Source organism: Odocoileus virginianus, chromosome 20 (assembly GCF_023699985.2).
Source record: "Odocoileus virginianus isolate 20LAN1187 ecotype Illinois chromosome 20, Ovbor_1.2, whole genome shotgun sequence".
Lineage (NCBI taxonomy): Eukaryota > Metazoa > Chordata > Mammalia > Artiodactyla > Cervidae > Odocoileus > Odocoileus virginianus.
In genome coordinates this window covers 45,716,694-45,742,257 of record NC_069693.1, presented here as the reverse complement: position 1 = coordinate 45,742,257, position 25,564 = coordinate 45,716,694, and the positions used below count along the sequence as shown (strand labels likewise).

The following is a 25,564-nucleotide window of genomic DNA, read 5'->3' as shown; positions in this document are numbered from 1 at the left end:
GCGCTCAAGGCGGCAAGCGCCTTGCCGTGGGAGTGGAGCCTGACGGCAGTCTGGGTAAAGGCATGGCCAGTGCAAAGGCCCTGAGGCAGGAGCACGAAGGTGCTCAGTATGAGGGAGAAGTGTTCGCAGCCTTTCTGACAGGCTTCCTCTCCACCGCCTGACCCTGAGCCCAGCTTTAGGCTCCGCCCTGGACACGTGCTGTCACTCAGCCGCAGGCTCCGCCCAGGCCCCGCCCCGCCTCGCCCCCGCACACGTGCTGTCACTCCCTCGCCCGCACACTTGTGCTGTCACTCAGCCGGGTCCTGTCCCAGCAGAAGGCGCCGCTCCCGCCCCCCGACACTCTGCCCGCCGCCTGCAACCGGCCCATGGACGCCGCGCTCCTCCTCGCCCTCGGGCTGCTGGCCCAGGTAAGGCCGGGCGCCGCGCGGGAGTCGCTGGTCCCCGTGCTAAGCGCCGCGTCTCAGAGTGGGGCACCCCGGCCTCCGGCCTTCGGGACCACTGGCTCTGGGCTCCCGTGGGCGGCTGTGAGCTGAGGGGCCCGGGGTAGGTTCTGGGTGGGGCAGCCCTGTCCAGCGTGCTCTGTGCCCCTGGGGGAGAGTAGTGTAACAGCCCCCAGTGGACGGGACAGGGAGCCAAGTTCAAGGACCGAGGAGAGAGGACCCAGAAAGCTGCCCTCACGCTGGAGGTGCTGGCCTCAGCCCTAGGGTCTGGGGGTGTTCAGTCTTCAGGGGTGCATGGGGAGAGGGGGCAACAGGAGCACCCCTGGCTGGGAAAGCCTGGAGGCCAGGTTCTGGCCACGTCGACCCTCCATGAGTTGGCTGCTGACCCGCCTAGTTGGATGGAGCCCAAGGCCCCCTTGTTTCCGGTGGGGAGGAGCAGCTCTGCCCTCCAGGAACCCACTCTCCTTGGGGAGCCCGGTGCCCAGTAGAGACAGGTCCCAGCACACATAGTCGCTGCCTCCACAGTTCCTGCTGGCCCTCCAGCCCCGTCACCCTGAGGCTTCTGCAGCCTGGGAGCCAGCAGCTGGGGGGAAGCACAGAGCCCCCACTCCACACATGGGCACCCCTGGATACGACCGCGTTCTCACACCCCTTAGCAGCTGGGCAGGTGCTGGGCTGGGCCCAGGAGGAGTGTGTGAGCCAGGGCCACTGGTGAGGCTGGAGAGGACAGCCTCAGACCTCTTAGCTGGACAGGTGATGATCACGGGGGCGATGAGCCGCGCTCAGGACCCGTTGCTTGTTGTTACACTTCCACACCAACCAAGGCATCCCCTCTCATCCCCACAGACCCTCCCACAGCTCCTGTGTGCCAGCTTGGGTTTCAGCCCCTGGCAGCTAAGTGCCTGCCATCTGGACGCTCCGGTGGCTGGCCCCTCAGGCCCCCAGCCCCACAGCTCCAGCCACCTCCATGCCTGCCTTTGGGCCCTTTCACTGACACCCCCACCCACTGTAGACCATGCTCACCACTCCCCACTGTTGTGTTTAGCTAGCTCAGAGAGGTCATGATCACCCTCTGCCCAGCACAGCCCAGCTGCCTGTGCCACGACCTGTGCCCCTCAACCCCCTGCTAGGAGCTCGTTGGGTGCAGTGTGCTCTCTGCTTCTCCCAAGCCAGGCCCAGATGCCCCACACACTCCAGAAGGCTCCACTCACTCCAGGAACAGCGTTCCGGCCCCTGGTTCCCAGATACCCACTCCTTTGAGACTGAGGGTATCATCCTCTGACCAGGCCCCAGGGGAGGGGAGGAGATCTCAGATTCCTCTCCCCTCCCCCAGGGCTAGTGCAGAATGCACCCCCTCCCAGACAGCTGGGACTGCAAGGATTCTGGGGGGCGGGAGTGGGGGGGTGGACCAGTCAGCGGTCCTGGCCGCTCATGTTCCTTCACTCAGTCCAGCTCAGATCAGCACTCAAGCGAGGGGAGCATCCCCGGACCGGCCCTCCCCAGCCCAGTTCAGCTTTCAGACTTTTGTCCTTTCCTGTCCAGCCACAGGGGTCCTGTGGCCGCTTCCTGGACACATCTTCCTTCCCCTCCGAGAGGCACTGAGCAGGGCTGTCTGGGGTGGGCTCCTGGGGTGGGGCCTGTTGACCAGACTCTGTGCGGGCCCATTGCCAGCTTGGTGGGCTTGAAGGAGGCTCACCTCCCTGCTGCCTGTGTCCCCTGAAATCTCAGCCAGGGGGCTTTGTGTGTGTCTTTTCAGAGCCGGCCTCTGTCAGTCCCTCCCCTGTGCCCAGAGTGTCCCCAGTAGCTGGGTCTATACTGGGACCCCACCCCAGGACCCCACCCTGCCTGGGGGTGGGGAGCAGATAGTTCAGAGCTGACCCACACACTGCTGGAAGGGGCCCCCAGCTCCAGTGAGCTGCATGGTAGACCTTGCACTTGTGTGTGGGGACACCCCTCCAACATCACTTCCGAGCCTGGGTTCCTCAGATTTTAGGGACCTGGGGGAGGCCTGGAGCCTTGGGTCATGTGGGTGCGGTTTGCCTGGGCCAGGGAGAGGCCAAGGTACATTGTGGGCAAAACGTTCCCAGTCTGGTTTCCCCCGCAAGCTTCCCAGGCCTGAGCCCCTTCCCCCCACCTCCTCGGCTGGAATCCAGGCCACCCCGTTCCTGGATGGCCTGGCAGGCATCAGGCACGCCAGGAATGGAGCCAGCTGTCCGCCTGGCCCAGAGGCCCTGTGATTCTCCCTTGAGCCCCCCTCCAGCTGTTACAGGCCTCAGCAGAGGGACAGGATGGTGAGGCAGAGGACAGCTGTTCCCCCCACCCCCACTGGGGCAAGCACCATGCTCCCCACTCTCCTGCCCACCGTGGGAGGGCGGCACCTCAGCTTCCCTCCCTGCAGCCCCGCTTACTGTCATGCTGACATGGGGCTGATCCCCTGGCCTGCTCTGGAGGAAACCGTGTGTCTGCTGTGGGGGCTGCCCTCTTCCAGGACTTTCTTGTTGTCCCAGGGGGTCTTCAGAGTTTGCAGAGCCCCTGGAGCGTGGCTGAGGTTTCCTCCCAGAGGCCACATGACTCAGCAGAGCCCCAGAACCATTTCCCCAGTCCGCGGCGGCCTCTGCTTGCACCGGGCAGGGAGATCGAAGACACCCTTCTGTCAGCCAAGACGCACGGGGGTCCGCTGCCCACCACTCACAGGGGCCCCTGGAGGCCACAGGGCCAGGAGCTGAAGCAGGCTCTCCCTGCTGTCCCACTGGCTGCCCTGATCACCAGTGTCTCTACGCAGCATGGGGGAGTATCCAACTCTTTTCCCTGGGCCCCTGGGAGACAGCCTGCCTCGTAATTCTTTGTTCTGAGCCCGAGGATTGGTGAAGACAGCAAAGAGCTCTGCGGGCTGCCTCCAGGCCCCCAGGCAGGATGGACCCCAGCGGAGGTCAAGGGCAGCTGGTCGCCCCTCTGGGGTTCTGGCACTTCTTTACTTCTGTACAGTCGATGGTAGGGATGGATCCACCAGGGACCCTGACACCAGCCCACACACAGAGCTTCTGAGAGGTGGGGTGGAGCCTGGTTGGGGTCCCCCAGTCCTACCTTTCAGCCCCATGCCTTCCTGGATTCCCAACTCAGTAGGTCTGGGGTGAACTGGTGGAATCTGTCTATATTGTTTACCGATCCTGGTTGGTTCTGATGACAAGTCAAGCTGAAGTAGCCCAGCCGCACTGTGGCGGCCAGGTGGAAAAGGCACCCCACAGGTCCCAGGGGATGAGCAGTCCTGGGCCAGAAAGGCCCCAGAAGGAGGTTTCAGCCTCGGGGCCTGGCTCTTGGTAGCCCGCAGCTGGACAGTGCCACCCCTTCCAGCCCTTGCGTGGTCTGGGGTGGGCAAGGCCATTCCTGCCCCTGCTGCCAGTTTGTAGGGTGCTCACCACAGGCTGGGCCCCATGAACTCCAAATGCGGCAGGGAACTCTTTTACTCAGGAGCCTTTGGGTTGGGGGACCAAGAGCAGGGCAGGGGTCCCGGCATATCTAGGGGTTCCAAGTGTTGTCTTCAGCTCTTGATTAAGGGTGGGGATGAGGGTAAACCTTGGGAAGCTGCAGGACACCCGCTGGGGAAAGGGGGCCCCTGACACCCACTGCTTCTGTGTGGCACGGGGGCTTTTGTGAGCTACTTCCGGTCAATATCCACAGTAGTGTCCACGTGGCTTCATCTCAGCCCTGATTGATGTCTTGTGATTCCTAGGCAGCTCTCAGGCCTTCACTGACCACCAGTGTCTCTGGGAAGGGGGTGTCAGGAGAACAAAGGACAAACTGAGGCACATCCCCAGAGTGGAAAATGGGCTGCAGCCCAGCCCAGACCCCCACCCCTTGCAGCCTCTCTTCTGGGCAAGGGGCCCCTGCCAAGGCTCCGTGGCTTCTGCTGACCTTGTGACCTTGGGCTGGGGAGGGAGAGTGGTGGCCAGGACTCCCACAGCCCGCCCTGGCCACTTGCCCTGTGCCAAGTTGGTGGGCATCATGGGGTGTCGCCAAGGCCGGAGGTGGGGAGGAGTCAGCCAGAGGCTCGATGGGGGTCTGTAGGGGAGTAAGGGCCAGTGCAGGTGTGGACAGAGCAAAGTGTGTCCCTCGGGGTCCCTCAAGAGCCTAAGGTCAGGGAGTACCTGCAGACTATCCCCCACACCTGCCCAGCCCAGCCCCCCACCACGCTGAGGTCAGGGCAGGGCCCCTGTGTCACTGGGTGGCTCAGAAACGCTTCTCTTGATGGAGGGTCCAGCGTTGGTGGTCCTGGGGCTCCTGGCTCTGCTGTTCCCTGAGGACTATCGAGAGGGGCAGGCAGGGTGGGGTGGGGGGCAAAGGAGCTGCTGCCTTGAGATGCCCAGGAAACAGACGCTGTCCCCCGAGCCTGTGACAAAGGCCAGCAGGTCCTTGCCTGGCGGGAGCGCCATGCTGGCCTATGCTTGGTGAGAGGCCAGCGGCCTGGGCGCTTGGAAGCCTTGCAGCCATCTGTCAGGCCGCAGGGAGCTTGGGGGCCTGGTGAAACGCCTGGTCCTCTCTTCTAACCAAGTTTGCTACTTTCTGGGCCGCAGGCTCCTGGCACTTCAGGTGATGGGGCAGGACGGGCACTCAGAAGTGTGGAGGTGGCCTGGGGCCCTGGGGAGGCCGGCCTTAGTCCGGGTGTCACTGTGGTTCTGTAAGCAAAGTGTGCAAGGACCCAGCTGGGCAGAACATGAGGCTGTGCTGGGGAGCCGGGCGTAGGCCAGAGGTTGCCCGGAACAGCAGCCTCCTGGCTGAGGGGCTTCTCCTCCCTCTCAGCCCCCACCCTGAGACCCCCCACTCACCAGTCACCTTGCCCTCCTTTCCTGAAGCCACCAGCCCAGTTGGGGGGCTCATAACAGCCATGAAAAGCACATTGCTCACATTCTCCTATAGCCACGCCAAGCTGGGTCCGCACGGTGCCTCCACCCTGCCCCACCTCGGGCCCTGACAGCCCTCATCCAAGACCACCCAGGATCCGTGTCCCCCAAGACTGCACCAGCCTCAGCCCCACTCACCACTCTGGGGGCATGGAGGACCCCTAATACCTCCATGCTCAGCTGGCCACAGTGCCTGAGCCAGGCTCAGACCAGCCACTGCCTGATCAAGGAGCGGACACAGAAACCACGTGCTTCAACCAGGCCTCAGGAAACTCTGGGTGTTAGCTGGGGCTGCTGTCAGCTTTGCCTCAGCCCCCAACCGGGTTCCTTCTCTGGGCCTCAGCTTCCTCGTCTGAGTGTGGCAGTGGGGTGAGCTCACGGTGGGTCTGGGGGCGTTTTGGCAGGTCTCCGTCTCCCAGCAGGCTCCTTACTGGCCCGGTTCTGAGACCAGAGCTCAGTAGGTGGCAACCAGGCAGGGCCTGGGAGGTGGGGTGACGTGCCCACTCCTGCCTGTTGGGTAGACTTGGGGAAGCACGGCAGCCTTACACAGCGGCCCCACACGCTGTCCTGCCTCCCCTGGCCCGATTCCTGGAGGAGGAGGCCTGTGCATGGGGGACCCTGCACCTTCCCCAGTCTGGCAAAGGAGACTTGCAGTGTGCACAGCTGCCCTGGGTGTGGGATGGGTGCCCCTGCCCCTGCCTCTTTGGACAGAAGCGTTGGTCTGGTCAGTCTCAATCAACCATCGTGAGGCCTGGGATGGCCATGTGTCACCCCCACTGTCCCCAGCCAGGAGCCCCTCACTCACCTCTGGCAGATCAGCCATGTCGGGGGAGGCTAATCTCCTCCTGTCCCTCCACCCCGTTATCTGCACTCCTTACCCACAAAGTGGAGGGAGGCATGGGAGGGCTGCCCAGCTTGGCCCAGCTGTCTTTTCTGGACAACCCACCTCCCCCACCCCCTGCCTCCCCAGGATCCTGGGAGCCAAGCCACCTTCTGTCCTCCTGAGCTCCCCATGCCACCCAGGTCCTGGCCCTGTAGCCTACCCTGGCCACACGGGGGAGGGCCTGGCATCCAGGGAGGGCACGTCCGGGCTGTGGCGGGGGAGCCCTGGCCTCTGCTGTGCTGGTGATGGCCGTTCTCCTTCGTTGCAGAGCTTATGCCCCTCAGCAGGGGTCCCCAGGCTGAGGCAGCCCCGCACCCTGTACCCCTGGCGCCGGGCACCCACGCTGGGTCGCGTGCGGAGAGCCTGGGTCATCCCTCCCATCAGCGTGTCGGAGAACCACAAGCGCCTCCCGTTCCCCCTGGTGCAGGTGAGGAGCCAAATGGAGGGGGACCCTGAGGGTGTGTGCTTTAGGAAGGGGGAACCCTGGGGCCACAGGCCGAGTGACTTCGTCCTAGCTGGGGGAGGGGCCAAGGACTAGGGGAGAGACCCCTCCCCTGGGGGCACCTTCCCCAGCCTGTTTCCTGGCCCGCAGATCAAGTCGGACAAACAGCAGCTGGGCAGCGTCATCTACAGCATCCAGGGGCCCGGTGTGGACGAGGAGCCGCGAGGCGTCTTCTCCATAGACAAGTTCACCGGGAAGGTGTCCCTGAACGCGATGCTGGACCGAGAAAAGACCGATCGCTTCAGGGTGGGCCCCGCCCCGCCCAGCCCAGCCCCGCCCCCCCGCCCAGCCCCGCCCCGCCTATTCCCTCCGGGGCCCCACCCACATCCCCGCCTGCCAGACTAGCGTCCTTAGCTGGGCGGCGCGGGCAGGATTTGGGACCCGCTCCCACAGAGGCAGGTGTTCAGGGTCGCTTGCCCATTGGACAGATGCGCGTGAGCAGGCTGAGGGCTGCATCCTGCCCGGGAGGACTGGGCAGCCAGCAGCAGGGTGGGCGTCAGTTTTCCCAGGTGTGGCCGGTTCTCCCCCCAGCCTGCTAAGTGTGGGGGGGACGGGCGCCGTGGGGAATCCCACGGAATTGGCCACCCGCAACGCAGCTGCCCCATAGTGACTGTCAGGGTGGGGTGGGTGGCATGGGACCTGCCCATTGGAGGTCTTGGGATTGTGGAGCCTGAGAGGAAGGGCGTGGGGAGGGGAGTCAGGACTGGGTGAGCCAGGCGTGGAAGAGGGGAACCTGGAATTCACCTGAGTCTCCTGTAAACAGAGGATCAACCCCCTAGCCTGGCCCAGGGAGGGAGCTTCAGACTTTGTTTTCACGTGCCCTGAGTCGTCCCAGACTTTGAGAGGCTAGTTCCCTTACGCAGAGTCAGAGACCGTGTTTCCCTGGAAGTTGTATCAAGTCTATCCTCCAAAGGGACAGGAGGTGGCTTAATTTAAAACTTCACGTGTGGAGAGGAAACTTCAAAAGCAGCCAAAACCGTTTACAGAAAAAGGGCCCCGAGACCAGGAGCACTTAGGGAGCGCTCCAGGCGCACTTAACACAAGGCTGTGACTTCCCGGAAAGTGGGCAGGCTTGGTGGCCGGCTGGCCTGCTGGGATGACGCAGGCGCCCCCTGGTGGGGAAATCCCGCCTGCCCAGCACTGCTTCTCACCTGTTTGGGGCAGGAAGCAAAATCGGCTCTCACTGTCCCTGTCGCCCTCGTGGGAGCTACTGGAAATTGGGGGCCACAGTGCCAGCCCTTGCTGTCTGCTTCACTAGCTCAGGGCCTTTGCTCTGGACCTGGGGGGGTCCACGCTGGAGGAGCCCACGGACCTGGAGATCGTGGTGGTGGACCAGAATGACAACCGGCCTGTCTTCAGGCAGGAGGTGTTCACTGGCCGGGTGCTGGAGGGTGCTGTCCCAGGTGAGCCGGGTGGGGCCCCAGTGGGGGAGGGGGCTTTGCCATGGGCACTGGTGGCTCAGAGGTCCAGGGTTTCCCGTCAGCGAGAACTTGAGAGGTCCTTCAGAGAGTCTCCAGGGTGGAGGGAATTTCCACGGGTCAACTCAAGTCACTTCCTGTTGCAATATAAATTTCAATGCCCCAGTCTTCCAAAATGCAGAGATGGCAGATCCTGGATGGCAAACCTCTGGTGGTTTCTGTTGCCCTCCCCTTCCGCTTCTACCTCCTGCCCTTCCTCTCCCTCCCACCCCTCCTTCCTCTTCCCCACTTCTCCTTCTAAATAGAGGTGAATTCACATAATGTAAAATAACACATTTTGAAGTGAACATTCAGTGGCGTTTACCACATTCACAGTGTTGTGAAACCACACATCTGTTCCTTCCGAAACAGTCTCAGGCCCAAGAGGAGACCCCCCTGCTCATTATCGGCACTGCTTTTACTGCTTATTAATTCTACACTTTGATTGTGGAACCCCCCACCCTCTACCCCTCATGAGTCCTCACAGGACGGACTCACTGGCCTGATTCTGTTCCAAAGAAGACAGACATTGCAGACAGCGGTCTACCCCTACCCCTCCACCCTGGTCCCAGGGGCTCCAGTCTGATCCCCAGCCAGGCGTGCTGCAGAGGTGGGAAGGCTCAGGGTCACCACCAAGGCATGCCCATCCTTTGCCACATGCGTGTGCGTGTGTTTAATCTGACTGTGCTGGGTCTTAGCTGCAGCATACAGGGTTTTCAGTTTCCGCACTGAACTCTTACTTGTGGCATACAGGCTCTAGTTCCCCAACCAGGGGTTGAACCCGGGACCCCTGCTTTGTGAGCCCAGAGTCTTAGCCACTGAACCACCAGAGAAGTCCCCACGTGTGTTTATTTCATCCCATTTTATCCTTTTCAAGACTTAAAATGACAGTAATTTTTTTTTTTTTTTACTTCTTATTTCTCATTCTGACATGGTTTCAGAGTTTCAGGGAAAGTTGCCCCAAATCCCTGGACAGGCATCAGAGAGGTGCACTGTGTATCGTGTTTGCCTCAGCCACTGTTTCCTTGTTTCACATGCTTCCTGTCTGGACCTGGTTACAGACGTGAGGCCTTCAGAGCACACACTTCAGTGACTTAGTGTCACCATCATCAGGAGGCGACACAGTTACTGACACAGTAACATCTCGCCTATGGCCTCAGTGGGTGCGTGGGGAAGGGCACCGCCCCCCGTGTGGGCACCAGTGGCTGCGACAGCCTCGGACCCTCTTCCTGCTTCCACGGGGCACTTCTCCTGCTATACCAGGGGAGCCCCCATGTGTACACCTCTCTGGGGGCCACTCACAGCCTGGACCCCCAGGACGTCAGGTCACCTGTGCCCCACCATCTGACATGCTCACACAGGGGTGATCTTGAGGATTCCCCCTTGTTATGGTTGTGGGGCAAGACTGACACCCCCACCTGCTCATGCACCCTTGTTGGGGACAGTTCCTAGGCCACCAGGTCTTCACAGTGCTGCCTTTTGTTTTGCAAACTTTTATTGTAGCAAAGTGCATATAAGAAAATTTGCCCTCATAACCATTTCTAAGTGGCTTTAAGTCCATTCACATCACTGTGCAACTACCACCACCATAGACTTTTCTCATTTTCCCAACCAAAACTCTGTCTCCATTAAATACTAGCTCTCCATTTCCCCTCTCCAGCCCCCAGCACCTACTGGCTACTTTTTCCTGCATGACTTGACTGTGTATGGGTGAAATCACACAGCATTTGTCCATCCGTGTCTGGCCTATTTCACTGAGTGTCACGTCCTCAAGGTTCGTCAGTGTGGTGCCTGGGTCAGCATCGCCTTCCTTTTCAAGCCTGAATAACACTCGCTGGATGTTTGTACCACATTTTGCTGATCTGCTTATTAACTTCAGTGGACACTTGGGTTGCTTTCACTTTTTAGCTATTGTGAGTAGTGCTGTACTGGACATGGGTGTGCAAATATGTCTTTGAGACCCTGCTTTCAATTCCTTTGGGTACATACAAAGGTGGGATTTCTAGATCATATAGCAGTTCTATTTTTAACTTTTTGAGGATCTTCCATAGTGTTCTCCATCATGGCTGCACCATTTTTCATTCCCACCAACAGTGTAGGAGGGTCCCAGTTTTCGCACATCCTCACCAGCACCTGCTGTTTTCTGTTTTGTTGTTGTGTTGTCAGCAGCCATCCTGTGAGGCTGATAACAAAGCAGGGGCCCAGGTTCAATCCCTGGTTGTGTGGCTGGTGCAAGGGGGTATCTCATGTGGTTCTCATTTGCTTTTCCCCAGTGATTAGTCACGTAGAGCATTTGTTCATGTGTTTATTGACCATTTGTACATCTTCCTTGGAGAAAGGACTGTCCAGTCTTTTGCCCATTTTTTTTTAAAGGGGATTACAACAGGTTTATCTTTTAATTTCATGTTTCTTGAGCAAGAACAAAATAAAAATAAATGTAAAGAGGTCTGGGTGGATCAGTCATGGGGCTTCTCTAAGTCTGCGCTCTTTGTCTTCTGCTTGGATAGCTCTTTGATAGCATTCAGCTCTGCAGGAGTGAACTTGGGGGTTAGCACCACTGCATCGTAATCGAATTCTTCATCAAGCGAGAAGGGCTGAACTTCATCTCCAACGATCTCTTCCCTTTGTTTGTCTGCTCCTTTCACGGTGGGCCCAGGCTTGGTTCCAGGGGTGAGAGGCTGGCCGGCCACAGAAGGAATGTAAGAGGGAACACTCAAGCTCACTTCCTGCTCCACTTGTCCTGGAAGCAGCAGCACGTCCTTGCTCAGTTGGGGATTAATCTCTTCATCCAGGTCCAAATCTTCTATATCAAGGAAATTGTCTACCTTCACCTCCCCTGCTCGATTCAGATCACCTTGAAAGCAACTGCCAGCTTTTTGGCCATCATCTATCATTATCTGCTCCTCTTCCGAACATTGTGATGAAGTGCGAAGAAACATGGCTTTATTGCTAAGATGGTGATCATTTGGTTCATTTCTCTGAGTAAATTTTATTGAAGTAAAATTGTTTTCTGAAGAATTAGTTCCAAAGACTTCTCTTTTGGTCACATTATCTTTTGAAAGATAAGTGAACGTTCTCAGAAATTCTTCATATGTTTGCTCATGACAATTAACAAATTTATCCAAGACTTCTTCAATTAGCTGATCTTCATCCATCACCTCCAATTCTGGTGTCTGGGCAGGCATTCCTATTCATGAGGCCACTTTATCTCCCATTCCCTAGTTTTCCGTCTTGGCTCCCAGCTAGTCACTTCGCATTTTTGGCGTCTTTACTCCTTTTGCCCATTTTTTAATAGAGCTGTTTGTTTTTTTGTTTGGTTGAGTTTTACAGGTTCTCTACATATCCTGGATATCAGATCCCTTATCCCTTAACAAACAGATGATTTGAAAATGTTCTGTAGATCTCATGGGTGGTCTTCTTGCTCTGTTGATGGTGTCTTTTGATGCATTTCTGATGCTTCATGAAGTCCAGTTCATCTGTTCTTGTTGCTGTTGACTATGACTTTATTGTCATAAACAAGAAATCATTGCCAAATGCAGCATTGTAAAGTTTTTGCACTGTGTTTTCTTCTAGGAGTTTTATAGTTTTGGGTTGTACTTTTAGACTTGATTCCCTTTGAGTTGTTTTTTGTATGTCGTGTTAAGTAATTCCAGGTCCAGCTCCATTCTTCTGCAGGGGGATATTCAGCTTTCGCAGCACCGTTTGCTGGGAGACGGCCTGCTCCCTGTTGAACGGTCCTGGCGTCCTCTGTAGACTCACCTGTCCAGGGGGGTGAGGCTTATTCTTGGGGTCTCTGTTCTGTTCCATTGGCCTGTGTGTCTATCTTGAGAGCAGAAGCACACAGATTACTGTACCTGTGGAGAAAGCTTTGAAATCAGGAAGTGTGTCCTCTAACTTTGTTCTTTTTCAAAATTGTTTTGGCTGCTCAGGGTCCCTTGAGATTAGACAGGAACTTTAGAATGATTTTTTTTTTTAATGTGAAGAAAATATCCTTGGGATTTTGAGAGGGCTTGCATTGAATCTGTAGGTCACTCTGGGTGGTACTGACCACTTGGCAGCAAGTCTTCCAGCCCACAATCATGGGCTGTGTGTCCATTTATTTATGTTTCCTCCAACTTCTCTCACTGACGTTTTATAGTTTTCATTGTGAAAAGTCTCTTGCCTCATTGGTCATGACACTGACATCCTGAGGTATGTAGGCAGTCACTGTGAACCTTGTCTCTGAGTGGAGCTGTGTGGTTGGACCCCCTCAGGAGATGCACAGGTCCTGTTCCTGGAGATGCCTGACTTTGGCCGGTAGTTAGAAGGGTGTCTGCCAGGCATCTCCACTATGATTGTTGTACTTTCCTCTTCATGGAGATCCTTTGAGACGGTGCAGGTGTCCCCTCACGCTGACACAGAAGCTTTGATGTCCCTGAGGCTCCTGCCTGCCAGGTATTAACTGTCCTGATGGTTGGGAAGTGACAGGGTTCTAGTTCCATCTTTTCCCCTTTGTCATCACTCAGCTTTCTATTACATGATAGAACTTTCAGTCCCCCCTTTATGAATGTATGAGTGTATGTGTTACCCACCAAGGTGCTTGGCCTCCTTAATCAATAGAAGTTATTCAAAGGCCAGGCAAGAAATTCAGGCAAGGCTTTATTGAGGCTTCCGCGCAGGAGTGGGGGACAAATACAAGTAACAGATTTCCTTGTTCACTCCCCAAGTGGGGGCAAGCTTGTTCCTTATATGGGGTGAGGGGAGGGGGTATCCGGGGTTCAGGGGTCAGGTGGGAGGTTGTGGCTTAAATGATTTGCCCACCCCTTAATGGGTGTTGAGTGCAGAGGGCATGCGCAGTACCCTGCTTTTGCTTCCAACCCCATTTTTGCTCTTCAGAAGTGGCAGTTGGGGTTTTTTTGGTCTTTTTTTATCTTGTCCATAATTTGACCCACTGCACATGCACACAGGCATGCAGCCACTTTCAGTCCATTAGTTTCTTTGTATTTGCTGATTGAGGAGAAGTCTGTCCAGATGTAAGCACTGCAGCACTGGGTCCCAGGTCCCAGCCTGTCTCATATGTATTTTGTTCATATGTATCAGTCTGCCTTTATGGAGTCTCTCTTCATTCAATGAGTTATTATTCTTTGCACCATTATTTTGAAGCTGAAAGCTTCGCTGATCAGAAGATCATCAAAGCAGCCCAGGCCCTTTCAGTAGCCAAAGATGCTCATGTATAGGGTCCAGAGTGTGTGTGTGCATGTTTGTATGTGTGTTTGTGCATATATATGTGCTCACTCACAGCCATGTTTGCACATGTTTCTACCTTCATCACAAGTCATGAGTCCTCTCTGGCACTTCCACTTCCGATCCAGCTCCATGGATCCCTTCTGGATCTCTGACAGTGAGAAGCTGGTCTCCCATCACCCCAGGAGTTTGCTCACTTGCTCGGTTGTAGAGAGCATGGCAGTTGCTTTAGGAAGCGCTCACTTGCATACCGGTGCCTGTTCTAAGCATTCTTTTTGGCTTCAGCCTGGGGTCCAACATTGTGCCAGGAGTTGGTAGCTCCCCACCTCTAAGGCTAGGCCAGTGGCTGGGTCATTACTGCTCATTAGACACCAGCGTGACTCTCAAATGACCCGACAGGGCCCAGGAGGGTCTGCGGTGAGCCCAGTCACAGGTTGGGGGGCAGCTCCCTAGATGGCCCGAGGCCAGCCCACCTCACTGGGTTCACTTAGTACACGGGAGCTGGGGTGGGGGGTCAGGTCTGAATCGCTGCAGAGGAAAAACAAGGTGGGCATTGGTGCTGAAGTGTCTCCAGGGACTGGTGGACCCCCCTCTCCTGAGATTGGGAACACTGGTGGGCACAGGTGCCGAGTGCCTGGGGGGGGCCCATGTGCCCCTCTTTCCCGAGATTTGGGGCCATGTTTGGCCCAGAGTGCAGGTACAACCTGGGCACTGCTTCACTCTGCAGGTGGGGCTGAGGTCAGGGCCTGCTCAGTGGTGGGCTCACCAGCTACCTCCCCAGGGGCTGGTTCCCAGTGAGCTTGCCTGGTCCGTCTTGGGGTCCTGTGGGAGACAGGTGTTAACTGTGTGCACTGGACACCCCACCTCCTCCCCGACAAGCAGCACGAGCCAGGATGCTGGGACGTTCGTGTGTGCACAGGCTGACTGAGGGCCTGGAACTGGCACGGTTGCATGCCGCGGGGGAGCAGGCAATGCACCCTGGAGCTGGAGGCTGGCACCCCTGGGCATCACCCCCACATGTCCCTGCCCTTTACAGGCACCTATGTGACCAGGGCTGAGGCCACGGATGCGGATGATCCAGAGACAGATAATGCAGCGCTGAGATATTCCATCCTGGAGCAGGGTGGCCCCCAGCTCTTCAGCATCGACCCGCTCACGGGGGAGATACGCACAGTGCAAGTGGGCCTGGACCGAGAGGTGAGGCCACACCACTGTGTCTCGACAGCTGGACAGGGCAGCCCGCACTAGGGGCCTGATTGCCACAGACCCTCCCAGTTGCCCTGGGCTCCCGCAGACCTACCTTGTGGGTGGTTGTGCTGTTGGATGCAAAGACAGTGTGAGGGGCCCTCAGCTTGTTTTCTGTTGAAAAATCTCCCTCACCTCATTGCCTGCAAAGCAGTTAGGCTCCCTGGCCTGGGTTAGGGCCACCGAAAAGTGCCCCTCACCTCTTGGGCCCCACAGTGTCTGCTCATTCTCTGTGGGGCCCCTGCAGCCCCTCACTGCCAGGCTTCTGTGTGGCATTGGCACCTCCAGGAAATCCTCCTTGGTTTCCCCAGGGCCAGTCACTACATTAGCTGATCTCTGTCCTCTCTCTTGGCCATTGCTCCTGTCTCTCCAGGGCAGAGACCTGCCCCCCACATGCAGCAGGTGCCCCCCAAAGCACTTATCCAATGTGGCAGCTGACCTCTTGCCTACTCACAGGCTGGGGCAGACTCTGGGGTCAGCAGTGGTGCCATCCAAACCTGAGAGGACAGGCAGCCTGTTTTGCTCCAGAGCTTGGGAGCAGGACAGGAGCTGGAGCCTCCTGGAGTATGCATGCCCTTCCCCCCAGGCCCTAAGGTGGCCAACCAGCCTTGCCCTGCGCTCCACCTGGGTGTCCTGACCCCTGTCACTGTGTCCCCAGGTGGTCGCCGTGTACAATCTGACCTTGCAGGTGGCGGACATGTCTGGAGACGGTCTTACCGCCACCGCCTCAGCCATCATCACGCTGGAGGACATCAATGACAACGCCCCTGAGTTCACTGGGGACCAGGTGCCACCTCTACCTGCTGTTGCCCAGGGCTGCCCTCCCCCCATCCTGGTTGTTGGAGGACTGGGAGGCTGGGTGCTCAGAGGAGGCACCCTGCGTGGGTTGTGCAGGACCCCAGGCTAGAGGCCAGCATGGGGCCTGTGAGCATGTCAGGAGCTGGAGGGCCCTGGAGGGAAGCCACCGAGACCCTGGGTTAGGATGTGTCCCCAGTTCCTCCTAGGTGGGAGTGGGGGCAGCCCTGCTCCAGGGGAAGATGCGCTCAGGGCATGGCTCAACCTGGAGGGGGCTCCCTGGGTCATGGACTCCCTGAATGTAGGTAGCAGGAGGGTGAGCCCCCAGGGGACCATCGCCCACCCCGCCGGCCAGTGAGTAATGGGGCTGGGTTCCCACAGTTCTTCATGGAGGCCGCAGAGGCTGTCAGTGGAGTGGACGTGGGGCGGCTTGAGGTGGAGGACCGGGACCTGCCTGGCTCCCCCAACTGGGCAGCCCGGTTCACCATCCTGGAGGGTGACCCCGACGGGCAGTTCACCATCCGCACCGACCCCAGGACCAACGAGGGTGTGCTGTCCGTGGTGAAGGTGAGCTGAGGAAGGCGCCTCTCCTTACACTCTGGAAGCCTATTTGGACCCTCTGTGCATCCTAAGAATGGAGCCGAGGGGACTGGGAACACAGACTGGGGCCACGCTGACCACAGAGGGCCAGGGCTGAACGGAGTGGGCAGCCCCCAAGCACATGTGTTATTTCTAGTATTTTGGCCCTTAATGCAAGTGATCAATGTGCACAAGTACGGACCTCATGTGTCAGCCAACCAGAGACAAAACCAGCAGGAGATACGTGTGCACACATGCACACACACACCCATGCCTACACACATGTGCCTACACACATCTGCAGAGAGACACAGATGTAGCTATCGCTATATGAAGACCTTTCTTGCAAGAGACTGACTCGAGCTGGCCAGCCAGGTGTTTGTGAGGGGAGCTGATGAGTCCAGAATCTGCAAGGCTGCGAGAAGCTGCAGAGTCGGGAGCTGAGGCTGTGTCAGAGGCAGGATCCCATCCTCCTAGGGGAAACCTCAGGTTTGCTCTCAGAGACTTACCCACACATGAAACCCACCCACGGTTCTCCAGGATCGTCTTTATTTACAGTCAGTGGTTGTACAGGTCAGTTCAACCACATTGACCAGACACCTTCTTAGCAATAAGACCCAGATCACTGCCTGCTTGAGTCACTGAGAAGGAAGCCTGGCCAGGGGATGGAAACTGACCTCACAACACCTGACAGGCATTCGAGTGTCGAGAGTATTTTCCCGTTATTCTCTCTGCATAGTTTTTATCTTTCCAAGGCTACAAAGAAGAAGCAAAGAAGGCACTCCGAGGACAGAGCAGGAGGGGCCTCGCCAGCCTATAGCTGCCTCTGGGTGCCCTGAATGTGGGGTTCAGAGTCCTGACAGGCCACCACCCTGCTTCCCCTTACAGCCCCTGGATTATGAGAGTCGGGAGCGGTATGACCTCAAAGTGGCCGTGCAGAATGAGGCCCCCCTGCAGGCAGCTGCCCCCAGGGCTGAGCGGGGCCAGGCCAGGGTCAGCGTGCAGGTGCGGGATGTCAACGAGGCACCTGTGTTCCAGGAGAATCCACTGCGGACCAGCTTAGCTGAGGGGGCTGCCCCAGGAACGCCTGTGGCCACCTTCTCTGCCCGGGACCCTGACACACAACAGCCACAGAGGCTCAGGTGAGGGCCCGCGCCTCTGCCTCCAAGCCAGGGCAGGAGCACAGCTAAGGGTACACAGCCCTGTGTCCTGAGGATTCTCTTCCCATGAGAGACCCGGTCAGAGGGCAGAGGGCTTCTCTGCATGGTCACTGAGGGCTCAGGGGCTCTCAAGGGCCTGTGTGCTTGTTCACACGACCTCATCCTGTAGGCAGGGCTGGGTTCCAGATGGCACATGCCTACACAACCAGTCTGTGTTGGCCAGCCTCTGGGTGTCTGGCCCTGTCCATTCTGGGGAGCCCTTGCTCCCTGGGACTGGTTGTCACTGTGTTGGATTTCACCCCCTGCCCTGGCCCTGTTCGTCTATGTTTGTATCCATTGTGCCCACCAGTGTGTCTTGGCTGTCACCTCTGGCCATGGGGCCTGGGCAGCTCCCCTGCCCTACCCAAGCCTGTTTCTTTGTCTGTTGATTGGGACAGAAAACACCAGCTTAAGGCTGTGGGAGGACTATCCTTCAAGGGGACGTGCGTGTGAGTGTGTGTGTGTGTGTGTGTGTGTGTGTGTGTGTGAGTGTGCTCCCATCTACACATGACTACACACCTCTGGGAGTTCTGCTCAGGCTCAGTGCCATCCTGCACCCTCCTCCCCTCCTCCCCAACAGCTACTCCAAGGACTATGACCCTGAGGACTGGCTGCAGGTAGATGGGGCCACCGGCCAGGTCCAGACTCAGCGAGTGCTCAGCCCCGCATCCCCCTTCCTCAAGGATGGCTGGTACAGGGCCATCATCCTGGCACGAGATGATGGTGAGTGGGGAGCCCAGGAACCAGCCTGGGCTCCCTAATCCAAGCTGAGGCCCCTGCTGCTGCCCAAGGGCTGAGAGCCGGGCGCTCCACTCAGCAGACTTACAGGGTGGGCGGGGGCTCTGCAGGGGCCAGGGGCCCACTAGGCCTCTCCCACCTGCAGCCTTCCCACCCAGCACGGCCACTGGGACCCTGTCCATTGAGATCCTGGAGGTCAACGACCACGCCCCTGAACTGTCCCCGCCTTGGGGCAGCCTGTGCAGCACACCAGACCGGGGTTCTGGCCTTCTCTTGGGGGCCACGGATGAGGACCTGCCCCCCCACGGGGCTCCCTTCCACTTCCAGCTGAGCCCCAGGGTCCCAGAGCTGGCCCGGAACTGGAGCCTCAGCCAGGTTAATGGTGAGCCCCCCCCCACACACACACCTCTGGGGTTCAGAGCCTGGGGGAGGTTCCCGCTGGTGCCACATCAGTGCACGCTCAGGCCTGGCAGGGATTGGTTATCAGACGCAGAGGACGGATGGGGAAACCGAGGCCTAGCGTGCCAGGAGCGCCACCCAGTCGGCTGCTTCCCGGTGCACAGGCACGGAGGGGTACCGCCGCCCCCGGCCCCTGCTTGACCGCAAGCGCCCTCTGCAGTGAGCCACGCGCGCCTGCGGCCGAGGCTCCGGGTCCCGGAGGGGCTGCACCGCCTCAGCCTGCTGCTTCAGGACTCCGGACAGCCCCCCCAGCAGCGCGAGCAGCCGCTGAACGTGACCGTGTGCCGCTGCGGCCAGGACGGCGCCTGCTTGCCGGGAGCCGCTGCACTGCGGGCGGGTGGCGCGGGCATCAGCCTAGGTGCCCTGGTCATCATGCTGGCCAGCGTCATCCTGCTGCTCTGTGAGTGCCGGCGCCCGCAGGCCCTTGCCCTTGGACCCCAGCCTCTTGGCAGCCCCACCCGCCCTCCAGCCCCGCCTCCTGGCAGCCCACGCGCCCTCTGGCCCCGCCCCCTGAGCTCCCCTCGGCCCCGCGCTCCACCCCCACCCGACCCTGACCTCCGCCCCGAACCCCACCCAGTGCTCGCCCTGCTGGTGGCTCTCCTGGCGCGGTTCCGGCAGCAGTCCTGGGACAAGAGGCTTCTGCACGGACTGCAGGACGACCTCCGGGACAACATCCTTAACTACGACGAACAGGGGGGCGGGGAGGAGGACCAGGTGAGGGAGCCAGGGCGGCTTACAAGTGCTGCGGGTAGGGCCAGGGGCCCCAGCTGGCCCGCAGCCTCCCGACCCGCGACGGTCGCGGCTGACCCGAACGCGCTCCGTCCGCCCTCAGGACGCCTACGACATGGACCAGCTGCGCCACCCGGCAGAACTGGCGGCCCTCGGCGCCCCCTTGGGACGGCCGCCGCTGCGCAGGGACGCCCCATTCGGCCGAGCGCGCCCCCAGGTGATCCGCGCGCTGCCCACCAGCCCCGCAGACATCGCAGACTTCATCAACGACGTAGGTGCCCCGGGGGAGCCCCTTACCCCCTCCTCGGAAGCCTGAGGCATCGCTCTGGAGCGGGATAGGGAGGTGGTGGCTACAGACTAAGGAAAGAGAACCGCCCAGAGGAAACCTTGCCTCTAATCGCCTTCTGGGGCAGCGGCAGCGCAGGGCTCCGAGCTGCTCTGAGTACCTTCGGCCTCCACTTAGGCCTCCTCTGCCCCCTCCCTTTCCCGGTTCCAGGCCTCGCCCCAGCCAGTGGCGGAGGGCACCCGGCCGGCATGTGCTGGTCCTGAGACCCCGGCCTCTCCACAGGGTTTGGAGGCCGCGGACAGTGACCCCAGCGTCCCGCCCTACGACACGGCTCTCATCTATGACTACGAGGGGGACGGCTCCGTGGCGGGGACACTGAGCTCCATCCTGTCCAGCCTGGACGATGAGGACCAGGACTACAGCTGCCTCCGGGAATGGGGCCCCCGTTTCTCCCGCCTGGCTGACTTGTACGGGCCCCCGTGAGAGCTCAAGGGCTTTCTGTTGGGGACCTGCACCGCCCTGTGGAGGGCACAGCCTCCTGGACACAGAGGGCAGACCTCAGGGGCCAGAGCGGACACACCTAACTAGGCTGTGTACCTGGGAATTCCAGCAGACCTCCATCAAGTTGGAAGACGGCTCTGGGTCCCACCCTGGCTCCTTGGTCCTTGGTCAGTCTGGTTTGCCCCAGGGGAGGTCAAGGCTCAGAGCTGGAGTGGAGCAGCCAGAAGGAAGCGCCCCTCCTGGCCCTGTCAGTTGCCTACAGTGGGGTCAGGCCCCATTCTCAGCTGTGCCTCTCACCCACGCTGACCTTATCTCTGTGTGAAAGGACGCAGCCCTGGGGCAAATGTGAAATTAAAAGTGTGCTCCTCTCTTCCTTGCATGGTTGGCCGCCTCCACCTCACTTCTACCAGAGCTGTGGCAGCCGGCTGGCCCCCAGCTGCTCCTGGGGTGGGGGGCTGTGGGGGGGGGGGCTGTGGGAGGGGCTGTGGATGCTGGTTGTGAGGGGGAGGTGGACACCAGAAGCCCATTTCAGCCAAGAGTAGGGCCTGAGGGAAGAGCCAGAGAGGAAGCCAAGTTCCACGCACACCTTTATCTTCCCCACTTGGAGTGGGGCCAGGGCCCCTGAAAACAAGCCGGCTCCCCACCACTCTCCTGAGACCCTTCCATCAGCACTGGTGGGTGGCAGTGTCTCTGCAGCCTGGTCACCCCTCCTGGACCAGCTGTGTCCCTGCCCCAGGGAGGGAGGCTGGCAGCAGGGGCAGAAGGTCTTGGTGTGGGCAGCCCCGGAGGAGCGGGGAGCGGTGCAGGCGGTCAGCATCCTGCAGTGATTGGGGCAGCGCGCGGCCGCGGCTCTCTGGCAGCAGCAGGATGCACAGCAGGGCAAGGAGAGCGAAAGATGTGAAGACCACATGTTGCAGGAAGAAGCCATGCCGGCCGTGCATTTTGGTGAGCGGGGCGGCTGCCTGGCCTAGGAACCCAGCTCCCAGCACCAGGCCCAGCCCGGCCCCCCTGCAAGAGAGGGCGGTAGAACATGGCTCCCACAGGGCACCCAGTGCTCCTGGGGTGGGTACCCTTAGTGGGGGCCAAGGTGTGGGGGTCCCAGGAAAACAGCTGAAAAGTCTGAGGGAAAGCTGCCCTGGAACAAAAGTTGTCCTTTCCTTTAGAAAATCCAAAGCCAATTTTCCTCTGGAATCCCACCCTCAGTGGGGGTTTTCACTTCTGACCACCCCATCCTCCACTCCTGAGCTGATGGGGCCAACCGTTCTGGGACCAGCGTCCCCCTCACCACCCAGGAAGAGACAACTGAACTCCCGTCCTGATGGCACAGACCTGGGGAGTGTAGGGAGCATTTTGGGGTATATTGGCAGGGTCTGCTCACCTGATCACTGTGGGGAAGACCTCAGCTGAAAAGAGACTGCTGAGGGCAGACACGGCCTGGGAGGCCAAGAGCCCCAGGACAGAGAGGAACAGCACCGTCCAGCTGGGCAGGTCTGGGGAGGAGAAGAGTCTCCCACACTGCCCACGTGCCCACACTGCCCACGCACCCTCCCTCCTCTCACCATGTCTCAGGGCTCTGGGCCTCGCCAGCCTTCCCTCTCTGCTCCTACACTTGGGAGTTGGGGGTCATAGGCTGCCCTCATTCAAAAGTGTTAGTCGATTAATCGTTTCCGACTCTGCAACCCTGTTAACCGTAACCCACCAGGCTTTTCTGTCCATGGGATTCTCCAGGCAAGAATACTGGAGGGAGTAGGTGGGTTCCCTTTTCCCAACCTAGGGATCAAACCAGGTCCCCTGCACTGCAGGCAGATTCTTTACCATCTGAGCCACCAGGGAAGCCCTCATTCGATCCAAACCCTTACATTTAACCCCTTCTACTGAATCATTTTGGGCCTCAGTTTCTCCGGGTGCACAGTGGGGAGATGATAGATGGGGTGAACAGCAACATTATCCTGCCTCCCCAGCTCTGGGAGGGGGCTCATCTCAGGACTCCCCCACACACACACATTGGGCAAACCCCCAGCCAAACACGACAGCCCTGCAGCCTGCAGGACCCCACACTCACACTGGGCCCCTGCAAGGAGCAGCAGGGATGCCAGGCCCAGGATCAAGGTGCTCAGCAGCAGGACTGAGCGGCGCCCCCAGAGATCCACTGTCAGGAGCAGGAAGATGGTGGCTGCTGCCTCCAGGCCAGCCACCAGGAAGTAGGGCCAATAGAAGCTGGGATCACTTGGGACCAGGCTGTGCAGGAAGCTGGCTCTGATGCCCCCACTGATGAGCCTGGGAGGGATGCAAAGTTATAAGCCCAGCCAGAGCGGGATCTCACCCAGGGGGAAGATGAAGACCCCTCCCTCCCTCCCTTAGCCTGCCCACACCCTCCCCCTCCTCACGAACTGAAGCCCAGGATGAGTGCATTCTTCCAGGTGACGTGTGTGTGCCGGAGTTCCAGGACCGAGTGGTGCCGGGGCTGGGGGCATCCCTCGCACAGCACGTCCAGCTCTGTGGCCCGGGGGACACAGTGGGGCACCAGTGAGAAGATGATGCTTCTCCTCCTTCCTCTAGCACCCAAGTCTCTCTTCTCCCTAGCTGGTCAATTACCCTTAGCCAGGGAGCTTTCCTCCTCCCTGCTGTCCTCAGGGTCCACACTGCTGGCTTTGGCAAAGTGCCACAAGATCCTCCTGGCTCGGGCCGGCTGCCCTGTGGCCAGCAGCCAGCAGGGAGACTCGGGGAACACAGCTGGAAACCTGCGGGGGTTGGGTGAGGATGCTGCAGGACCTCCCCATAGGGCAGGACCCAGTGGGAATACAGAAAGCATGACTCTCTGTGTCCCTGTCCCGTGCCCACCTGCATGGTGCTGAACAGTCAGAGAGAAGCGACACATGGTCTCTGCAGTGGACATGACCCCAGCTCACTTACCCCCAAAAGAGCAGCAGCAGTCCCGTTGTCAGGGCGCTCAGTCCTTGCAAGAGGTGCCAGTCCTGGGCGAGCAAGGCCAGGCCAGGCAGCAGCAGTATGCCCACCACTGAGAAGAGGCCAGCCCCCATGGAGAATGCCAGGCGGTTTGGGGGGTCACACAGCTCCAGGCCTGGGCAGACACGGATAGCCTGAGGCCCAGGCCTCTCAGGAGGACTGCTTTGTCCAGGGAGGTGAGGGCCAGTGGCTGACCTGACCAGGACCTGGACGTCTGAGGCCAACATGCGGCCCGCTCTGTCACCTGGGCCTGCCCATGAAAAGCAGAGCCCACAGAGTGAACAGTGTCTCTCCTGCCTTCTGGAGAAGGGCCCTCAACTGGAGTGCTGGAAAGGCACCCTCCAATGGGTCAGAGGCCTAGCCTGAGTGGGCACCTCCCAGGGCCCCCCATGGTACTCACGAGCCACATAGAGGGCAAGGGAGGCCCCTGCCAAGGCCCCGCCCCGAAGCAGCCGCAGAATCAGCAGGGCGGGAAAGCTGGCAACCAGGGCCTCACCGGCCCCCAGGCCCGTGGCCAGCACCAGGGAGCCCACAAACACAGCCCGGCGGCCAAACCTGGTGGGAAGCAGGGGACACACATCGATTCAATCAGGAGAACTCAGGGAGGGCTGTCAGAGCAGGAGGGAAGGGGCAGCACCTCACCAGTCACAGCCTGGGCCCAGGAGGACACAGCCCAGCAACCAGCCCAGGAGGTGGTCCACCTGCTCCAGGGGTAACTTCCAGTCATCCTCACACACGAGGTTCCTCTGTAGGGGACACCAGTTACCCGTCAGCTAGTCAAGACCCTCCTCTCCCTCTCCCACTAGAGTTCCCTGAATGTCAGGGTGGAAAGGACCATAGAGGTGTTGCCCCAATGCCTCCCTGGGCGGGGTTGCACCCACTTTCTCCAGCCATCACCCTCCCCCAGGCTGGCCCCAAGGCCTCTCCCGCACCTCCCCTGCCCTCCACACTTCAAGAGCCACTTCCAGAACAGGTTGTGGGGCCTTGCTCACCGGTTTTTCCCAGCCAAGGGCCCTTGACCTCAGCTTTGCAGCTCCCTGCCTACCCTGTTCCTTCTCCCTAAGCCTAACATTATTTTGGGTCACACTACATCAGAGATTTTGTTTTAAAATCTGACTGCTAAAAAAAAAATAATAAAATAAAATCTGATTGCTTGTGAAAGCTGGTAGACATGAATCTGTCACCACACCAAACAGGAAGAAGAGGCACAGCTGGTTCAAGGCCCCAGAAGAGCCTGAGCAGGGATGTGGCAACCCTGTCCCAGTTTCCAGTTAGGGGCCCTTCCTCCCCGGGGTGGGGTTTGGCTGCCGCGCATAGGCTGCCAAGAGGGAGGCAGGGGTGCGTAGGCCCTAGTTGGGAGGGGGTTAGGGGGTGGGAGTTGGGGGTGTGAGAGTGGGGGGGGGGTGGGAGGTTCGTTACCCCCTCCCAGAGTCCTGGGATGTCTCCATGGCACCCCTACCTCTAGGCCAGCCTGCACACACCTCACAGTGGAGAGACCTGCTGTTCAAAACGAACTGACCAAATCACTCCTTGGACTGAATCCAGTATTGGGAATCCAGTCTGGACACCTGCACAGGCTGCTCGAATGTTCATGGCATTGCTGACCTCTGTGAACTCACCTGCTCAGCTTCAGTTTACCACCTCCGCCTCCCCAGACTGCCTGCCTACCTGGGCAGCCCCCAGTCTCAGACTCTGCTTTTGCCCTGGCACCCTGCCTACTGGGACATCTGCTACACCATCAGACAGGAGGGGGCTGACCCCCCCAATCAAAAGCCCCAGGATGACAGCCCCCGTCGACCGAGGGCAGAAGAGCGAGGAGGACCCGAGGAGGGGACAGAGGGCAGGGAGATGGAGGGTGGGGGAGACAGAGCAGGGAAGCAGAGGACGAGGGACAGAGGGGCAAGTAAAGAGACCTGGGTGACCGGGCTGCGCAGCAGGTCGGCGGCGGGCTGCGCGTAGTACCAGCCGCGTGAGCAGGGCCGAGAGTCGTAGGAGCCAGCGCGGGGCACGGACTCCGGGTAGCTTAGCGGCAGGCAGGCGCTCGGGGCGCGCGCGGGGTCTGAGCCGCAGTGGTGCGCCGGCAGCGCGGTGAGCAGGAGCTCCGAGCCCAGCGCCAACCCCAGCGCCACGCACGGCAGCCACGAAGCGGCGGCTAGGAGGCACCGGGCCCGGCCGAAGCCGCCGGCTAAGCGCAGCACCCGCACCTCGGGCTCCATCTGAGGCCTCTGCGCCCTGGTGGCGGTGGCGGCGGCGGCGGCGGGGCTTGAGAGGGACAGTGTGTGAGGGGCGGGGCCTTATAGGGGCGGTGTCGGCGGGGCGGGGTGTGAGAGGCACTGTGTCTGCGGGGCAGGGCCCGATAGGGGCGTTGTCTGCGCTCTGGCTGTTAGTGGGGCGGGACCTGGGCGGGGCATAGAGGGAGTTGGGGCGGGGCCTTGGAAGGCAAACACGGTCTCTGGGAGGGGCCTGTGGGGAAAGCCCGGGTGAAGGGCGGGGCGGATGGGGGTGTGGCCTGGAGCTGACGGGGGGCGGGGCCCTCGAGGACCTGGCAGGTGAGGGGCCTGGGACCGTTTTCGCGGGGGCGTGGTCAGCGAGACGTCCTGGCGCGGAGCGCGGTTTGGGGCGTGGCCAGAGGGGCGCTCACGTGCGCGCGAGGTCGGAGCGGC

At 59.8% G+C, this 25,564-nt stretch overlaps 2 protein-coding genes and 1 pseudogene across 10 annotated transcripts; 1 reads left to right on the top strand and 2 right to left on the bottom strand.

The window, feature by feature from the left end:
• CDH15 (cadherin 15) lies at nucleotides 1-20,313 on the top strand. Of its 5 annotated transcripts, none has more exons than XM_070451398.1 (14): nucleotides 2-407; nucleotides 6,490-6,648; nucleotides 6,814-6,969; nucleotides 7,982-8,126; nucleotides 14,440-14,600; nucleotides 15,307-15,435; nucleotides 15,825-16,010; nucleotides 17,061-17,164; nucleotides 17,802-17,944; nucleotides 18,105-18,341; nucleotides 18,579-18,818; nucleotides 18,996-19,132; nucleotides 19,251-19,418; nucleotides 19,716-20,313. In XM_070451398.1, the coding sequence occupies exons 1-14, from the start codon at nucleotides 366-368 to the stop codon at nucleotides 19,914-19,916; spliced, it is 2,208 nt and encodes a 735-aa protein (XP_070307499.1). In that variant the 5' UTR covers nucleotides 2-365; the 3' UTR covers nucleotides 19,917-20,313. The 5 variants fall into 5 exon arrangements, with proteins under 5 accessions (XP_070307500.1, XP_070307499.1, XP_070307498.1 ...); XM_070451397.1 differs by having other exon boundaries at nucleotides 16,911-17,164; nucleotides 19,251-19,364; XM_070451396.1 differs by having other exon boundaries at nucleotides 4-407; nucleotides 16,911-17,164.
• LOC110132104 (intraflagellar transport-associated protein pseudogene) lies at nucleotides 9,658-12,696 on the bottom strand (annotated as a pseudogene).
• Nucleotides 20,314-20,508: 195 nt separating the features above from the next.
• SLC22A31 (solute carrier family 22 member 31) lies at nucleotides 20,509-25,315 on the bottom strand. 5 transcript variants are annotated; one of them, XM_020885254.2, is made up of 9 exons: nucleotides 24,815-25,308; nucleotides 23,544-23,647; nucleotides 23,302-23,456; nucleotides 22,848-23,016; nucleotides 22,530-22,675; nucleotides 22,322-22,430; nucleotides 21,997-22,211; nucleotides 21,313-21,424; nucleotides 20,509-20,942 (listed from the first exon to the last, which is right to left on the bottom strand). In XM_020885254.2, exons 1-9 carry the CDS (start codon nucleotides 25,115-25,117, stop codon nucleotides 20,636-20,638), a joined length of 1,620 nt encoding a protein of 539 aa, XP_020740913.2. In that variant the 5' UTR covers nucleotides 25,118-25,308; the 3' UTR covers nucleotides 20,509-20,635. The 5 variants fall into 5 exon arrangements, with proteins under 5 accessions (XP_020740913.2, XP_070307502.1, XP_020740916.2 ...); XM_020885256.2 differs by having other exon boundaries at nucleotides 20,662-20,787; nucleotides 24,815-25,310; XM_070451401.1 differs by lacking the exon at nucleotides 22,530-22,675 and having other exon boundaries at nucleotides 22,326-22,430; nucleotides 24,815-25,315.
• Nucleotides 25,316-25,564: the final 249 nt, after the last annotated feature.